The following is a 6,853-nucleotide window of genomic DNA, read 5'->3' as shown; positions in this document are numbered from 1 at the left end:
CCAAACCAAACCCAACCCAACCTGCCCAATTGCCACCCCTACTTGCGATTCCAGGCTACAGTGAGTATAGAGTCCTGCGAGTTGGGACAGTCTGCAAGTCTTGCGATTCTCACCTATTTGTGATTTTGGATAACTTGAAAGTCCCAAGTGCAACTGAATCAACTAATTGTGATTCCCTTAACACTGAGAATCACCAAGGGGCGAAGGGTGTTCAATGATAGGCCACGAGATTTGTTTCCACCATGGTTTTCAAAACCGGACCGGACTAGAAAAATCGGGAACCGGTCCGTTTTCCTCCAAAACCGCTTTTTCTTCCAAAACTGTTGATTTTGGCCAGCAAGCCGCTGAACTGGCTGGTTAACGGTTCAAACAGTTTTGACCGTTTTCCAATTTTTAATTTTTTTATTTTTTTGTCAGAATGGGTTAGTCGTTCAGGTCAAACAGTTGGACCGTTCAAACCAGTAACTAAACCCCTAACTGGTTCAGTCAGCAATTCGTTTTTAAAAACCTTGATTTCCACCACAAATCACTATGAAAATTTGCCTATGTTTTTCTCGAATGAGGTCGATGAGCAAATTCACAGTGGATTATAAGCCACCAACAAAACACACGAGGTAGGAGCAAAGCTAAACTTCATTACCTATCTACAAGTATCCATAAAGCCTAAATTTTAGTTATATACATGCTTTACTTATTTTTCTTGTTTTAATTGCAGTGCACAATCCCTTACGTGGAAAATTACTTACAACCCCTTGAACCAACCTGAGATCTCCTTCATCATTTATTACTTCAAAAAAATATCAATATTCATTCTGATGATGAAAATAGTATCAATTTCAAGGAATTTCAATTAAATTAAGAATAAAGAAGAAGAGGAAGAACCAGACACCGGGATCAGAACGAATAACCTCGGAATTTCCCAATTGACTTTAATCAGCCCAGTTTATCTTAAAAGTGAAAGTCTAAGGAGATTATCCCAGGTGTGCGGCCTGTGCCCCTTACTAATCATAAACCCGTAAGAGAAATTTCTTTTGTATACCATAAGAAAATCTCCTTTCAACTCAGGTGCAATAAAATCCCCTCACTATAAATCATAAGCTCTTCTTTTTCTGGGCAAATAAGAAAATCTCCTTTTAATTGGACATTCATGCCAATAACTAGTTTCTATAAGAAAATTTTCATTCATTCATTCATTCGTTCTAGCAACGGTTCATTTTTCCCAACCATACCATCTTCAGCATTTGGAGATGTGCAGAAGAAGGGATGAAGAGAGAAAACAGGGTGGCTTTGATGACATCCCCATGGTATTAGCCTCACGACACGCCCTTGGCATTTCATGAACTCTGTAGCCCACAAGCTTCATTATACTGTCAAGCAGATGACACCTACCTACGTTTACGTTGTCCTCCATTATACTGTAACAAACAGACACATGAGTTGACGTCTTGGCATTTAGACATATTAAATGCTTTCTTTTGAGACTCATAACAAAATCTTACAGATTGGAGCTTCACTTGAACTGGTGCTTCTCACCAACGCGATTTGGATGAAGAGAAGTTAACGTAATTCAGACGTTACAGTGACGAACTCAAGAGCAAGGAAGAAGAAGCCTCTTCTGTATCTTTAAGTTTTTCTTATGGTATTTTTGAATTCTGTTACGTTGTCTATGCTCTATTAAATGCCTGAGGAAGCAATAAAATATGAAATTAGAGAAAAAAAGTTGAACTAACATTTTGAACTTTCAATCGTCATTTTCTTTAATTTGCACACAGTGGAACTCTCTCAAACTTTCCAGAAGTGTGTGATAACAATTACCACTGCAACTGCATTATATTCTACTCAAAGGCAGTAACAGTTAGATGTCTGAAAACATGGGACAGAAATCTGCCAAAGCACAGAACATAGCATCCTTTTGTAATTGTTTAAGCTGGTAGTACCACATTCCAAGTGTTATATATTAGATTAAGGCTCCATTGCAAATCCAAACCAGATGCAAAATTTGCACACGGTTCAGATGCACATGCATTTGTTTGTAACTATGATTTGAACCTCTTCCTGATCCAAAGTTTGCACTTCTCGTCTCAATTGTGTTCATTGGAAATGCAAAATTTACTTTAAGAAAGTCAAGAATCATCTTCCATTTTCCTTTGGCTTTTCTTTCACATTTTGTAATTCTTTTCTTTTACCCTAATGATCCAAGAATATTGAGTAGATCATACTGCATCAACTTTTTCACATGCTTTACAAGGAAGCTATCCAAATACAGGAAAACAATGTATTGAATTCTTTCAGACTCTTTGCAGTGGGATCATTTGATACCTCAACAAGAAAGATCAATTTATGTGATGAAGGAAAATATGCCAGCAATCTCATCATTTTCTTTCTACCAAAGGATCATAGTCATAAGCTTCACCAGCCTTCACAAATCTTCCTTTCACACGTTTTCTGGTATCTGCTCTAGCTTTACGAGAAGCATATCTTATTTGCTTCCCAAATCTGAGAATCACGTACATGTAACACTGATTAGGAGCTTATAGCAAGCAAATGGCTACTAAATGAAACATTATAGTATTGATAAAGCAGCAGAAAGGAAACACAGAAATGAAAATAAATTGTATAATGGCAGACATATCCTAAACTAATATTGTTTTCCAGATTTAATGAAATATTCCTGTCTTCTATTTTCTATTTTATCGACCAAGTTTGTTTCTCAATCAAAGCCACATGCATACTGCAAGAGAATTAAAAAAAAAAAATTGTCCAATCATATTATCAGGATATATATAATAGCATCAGTAGTAACTAAAAGACAATGCCACTATAACATCTCAGCAATCAGTATTATTTTGCATACAAACAACATCAACCAACTCTACAAGTCATTGGCCTTCAACAAAAGAAAAAAAAAAAAAAAAAACTCTCCAAGTCATTGACCTCTCTTATTAATTGTTTATTGATGAAACATGTGAACATATTTCTGTAACCCTTACATAGATAAAAGAGAAATCAACATACAAATGACTAAGTTTTTCTTCATGATGAAACTTATGGGTATTCTATAGTTTCTAAACATATCTGCTTTTGTGATCTTGACATATTTCAAATATTGGACTCTTAGACAAAACAGTTCTAGAATTATTTCTAAAATTGATAAATAGATTACCTATACAATCCAAACAGAAGCCAGGAACAGAACAGTCTAATAATTAATAAACTAAAATGGCAGTTAGAAAATTTTCTGCAACTTATGGAAAATAAGTCATCTAATAAGATATGAAGATCATTCTAAACAGTCATCAAATCGTAATCATGTATTTTATTGACACTGAGTTGAGGAACATACATTCGTGTTTTCTTTTTCTCATTGTATCTCATCTTTGCTTTGTCTCTTGCTTGTGGGCAACTGGTATCCAAATTCGAATCCCATGGTGATTCACCGGTTAGAAACATTGGTGATACTCCACAGTCTTGATAATCAGAAACACTGCTTTCACCAGTGAGGTTGGAGAATGAAAGTGACAAACTTGAATTGACTTGTTGAGGGGGAAAACTTAGGTTGATGTTTTTGTTGTGATTAGGATTTAGAAAGACTCGATCTGTGGCACTATTTATACCCTGGGCTGCAGTTGCTGATCCAGCACCATAAGAAGATTGAAGAGCAATGTAATCTGGTTGCCCTGACGATGACGATGCCTGATGCAAGTGAGAACAAAGGTGGTTGTCAGCCATGTAACTAATATATGGAGCCTTACTATTTTTAGCCTAATAAATGAAGGTCTCGGATGTTTTGATGATGTAACAAAAACATCAGCAGATAGCATTCCTGATGCGTCAATGAACACATGAAGAAAAATAGAAATAGAAAATAAAAGAATGCCTCAAATGGATATACAAGGACTGAAGAAGCCTTTGTTCAACATTTGGTTACATTATAATTTCAATCAGATTAGAGATACATCTCTGTAAAAACTGGTGGATAATGTTCAGATAATAGGAAAAAAGCTCATTTCCACTATCATCAAACTGAGGAGAAAAAGAAAGAGTAGCATTGCTGGATTATGACCCTGTTTTGCTATAGCAATTAATCTAATAAAAACCTCATCAAATTTATTATGCAAGTGGATGATCATTTATTCATGAAAATCATAACCAAATATTACAAGGGAAGTAAGATGAGAAGATTATAATACCAATTAAAGGAACTAAGGAAGCAGGGGTACAATTCCCCATTTCCTCACGTGGCAAGCTAGCAGTAAGAATACGCAGAAATATCCATTACCTCACTGGGCACTTATCAAATCAATTGGTCTAACCACTACTGGATTCTCCACATCAATGCGAGAAGAGTTTGAGGATGGTGAAACTTTGTTCACATGGTTAAGTGCATATCCTATTCAAGTGCCCTGAATTCATTCTTTACAAATTTCAAAATAATGGGGGCATTCTTAATCTGGGATTAGCTACACCTGCATTCTACCAAACTAATGATAAAGTAGAGAAACTCTTCAACCACAGACCAAATCTATCTTAGATTGGCTAATATACACATTTAACTGTGAGTTGAACAAAAGAGAGAAAATATCTTGGGGAGATTGAGGAAAATATCAATTACATGGTTAAGTTACAGGAAAAAGTGTTACAGGTTCAATGGTTCCTTTTTGTGATGAAGTTGTAGACAACTACAATTTAATTCCTTCTCCCCAGCATTATTTCAAAATTATGGATATTCATCAAACATTGGGATCATCATTTTTATTGCACCAAACAAGAGATAATTGAACCAGAATTTTAATTATCATTGCGAAAAAGGAGAAGAAATACAAACTGATGGAAGAAAGCAATATTTCTCCAGAAACGTGAGGTTGGAAAATACCTCCAAGACATTCTCACTGGGACAACTAGAGTCAGCAACAGAGAAATTTTTATCCATAAATAAGCAATCCATTCCAATATCCTCAAAGGAATGACTCGGTTGACTTTCTGAGCAACCAAATATTTCATCACTATTCTCAAAATTCAACTCAACACCATCCATGTTGAGACCTTCACAGAGATCACCACCATGACAGATTTCAAGATCCTTCAACGGAGAGCAGCCCTGCTGCACATCCTGGTAAGAAGAAAAAAAAAAAAGTAAGTTTTACATTCAACTCAATAAAATGGATCTAAATTTGTAAGGAACTGCTTTGATTTTGAATGTTAAGACTTAAGAGGCATTGAATACTTATTCTTGCATTATAAATACCACAGAAATGATGATACGAAGAAACGATTTTTCAAGTGATGAATTTGTCTTAAAATTTTAGAACAACTAGTAGAGACTAAACGTACATAAGAAACCGCCTTTGATAGTTTTAACTCCTCGGGGAAGAATGGCGGTTTATCTCCATAGTATGGCATAGAACTCACGCTATGTTGAATCACCGAAGATGGGCATGCCCAAGGATCAAAGGTAGTACAAGGTTCCAACTCATTCAACCTATTTGTCGTTGTCAACCCAGCCGAACTACTTCCATTATCTCTGGGTTCCCATGAATTACTAATGCAGTTCTCATTCATAGACATCAAACCAGGTGGTTCCAAACTTGCATTGACCTCCCTTGGTGGAGAGGAAGCATTACTGTTAGAAGGCCAAATCCTTGAGAGCTCTAATGCAGTAGGACTGCCCGAGTAGAATGTCACTGCCTGACGCCGATGCCCTGGCCCCGTGCAACCACACCCATTGGAGTCACAGCTCTGACAGAGATACATTTTATCTTCCAAGCACCCAATTACTGCAGGCTGCGAATTGCATTTATTGCATATCAGTGAACGGCAATGCCTCTGCGAGATGGCGTTCGCAGAGTGGACAAAACTATCACAGTTCAAGCAAAGACGGGTGATATCCGATCTGCAATAAACCACTGCCCTTGCCACACCGCAGAAATCGCATACAGGATCCATTCTTGCTTCAAACCGAACAACTCTTAATTGAGGTTCACTTAATCACAACCTGTAGCACCGATTCATATTAATTAATTAGCTAGACTAATCAAACAGCAAACTCCTAATCCTTTCCTGTCTTTAGAGAAAGAACATAACAATTGCACGTAAACTCGGCAGTGTAGACAAGTTCTACTAAACAAGAATGTCAAACATATTTGTTATTAACATCTTGCACAATCACCTTCAAAACTACACAATCTGACAACTACTCAGACTATTAATAACAAATTGCAGCCATGCAGATTCAGCTGGAGTCGGAGGAGAAATAGGAGCATTTACCCAAAGCAAATCACCCCGTCTATATTGAGCTGAAGTCAGAGGAGAAAAAGGAGCATTTACCTATGGTCCCGCACAAGAAAAAAAGACTAATTCACCCCATGTAGGCTATACTTGGAGCTCCACGTCAGCTCTTTCTCCCTTCACCTTTCCTGCTTCCTCCTTAACTCTCTCTCTCTCTTCCTTCTCATTACGCCACATCATCAAGGCTCTCCTTCCTCCTATTATCTCCACTTCCCAATTACCTAAAAATCTTCCTAAATTCTCTCTTTCTTAAAATCTCTCCTAAATTTTCCTAAATTATCTCTCTCTCTCCTAAAGCCTCTTCTAGATCTTTTAAAATTTCTTTCTCTCTATTAAATCTCCTGAATCTTCCTTAAATATATCTCTCTAATTGACCCACGTTTTCTCCTAAAACACTCTCTTAATTACTTTTTATTCATTCACGTGGATCTCATGGGTCAATTAGAAAGAGACAATGGGTGTTAAAATTAAGGGTAAATTAAAAAGACCCCCCTGTTTTATGGGGCCTGTGACAAAGACCCCTGTCCTTTGTTTTGCGACAAAGACCCCCCCGTATTATGACCATGAG

General features: G+C 36.9%; 1 protein-coding gene across 1 annotated transcript; it reads right to left on the bottom strand.

Moving 5' to 3' along the window:
- Window positions 1-1,871: 1,871 nt before the first annotated feature.
- On the bottom strand, window positions 1,872-6,160 carry LOC148875515 (putative zinc finger protein CONSTANS-LIKE 11). Its single transcript, XM_088965918.1, has 4 exons — window positions 5,332-6,160; window positions 4,874-5,110; window positions 3,344-3,693; window positions 1,872-2,496 (listed from the first exon to the last, which is right to left on the bottom strand). The coding sequence occupies exons 1-4, from the start codon at window positions 5,941-5,943 to the stop codon at window positions 2,373-2,375; spliced, it is 1,323 nt and encodes a 440-aa protein (XP_088822044.1). The 5' UTR covers window positions 5,944-6,160; the 3' UTR covers window positions 1,872-2,372.
- Window positions 6,161-6,853: the final 693 nt, after the last annotated feature.

This window comes from Nelumbo lutea, chromosome 1, assembly GCF_056320005.1.
Source record: "Nelumbo lutea isolate HS-2025 chromosome 1, American lotus-T2T, whole genome shotgun sequence".
Lineage (NCBI taxonomy): Eukaryota > Viridiplantae > Streptophyta > Magnoliopsida > Proteales > Nelumbonaceae > Nelumbo > Nelumbo lutea.
The sequence above is the reverse complement of the archived record's forward strand: the minus strand, read 5'-3'. Positions and strand labels throughout refer to the sequence as shown.

Coding starts and splice junctions, on each gene's coding strand:
- LOC148875515 (XM_088965918.1), bottom strand. CDS start 5,943: ATGGATCCTGTATGCGATTTCTGCGGTGTGGCAAGGGCAGTGGTTTAT. Junction 3,694..4,873: donor CCAGTGAGAATGTCTTGGAG/GTATTTTCCAAC, acceptor CACTTGCATCAG/GCATCGTCATCGTCAGGGCA. Junction 2,497..3,343: donor GAGAAAAAGAAAACACGAAT/GTATGTTCCTCA, acceptor CGTGATTCTCAG/ATTTGGGAAGCAAATAAGAT.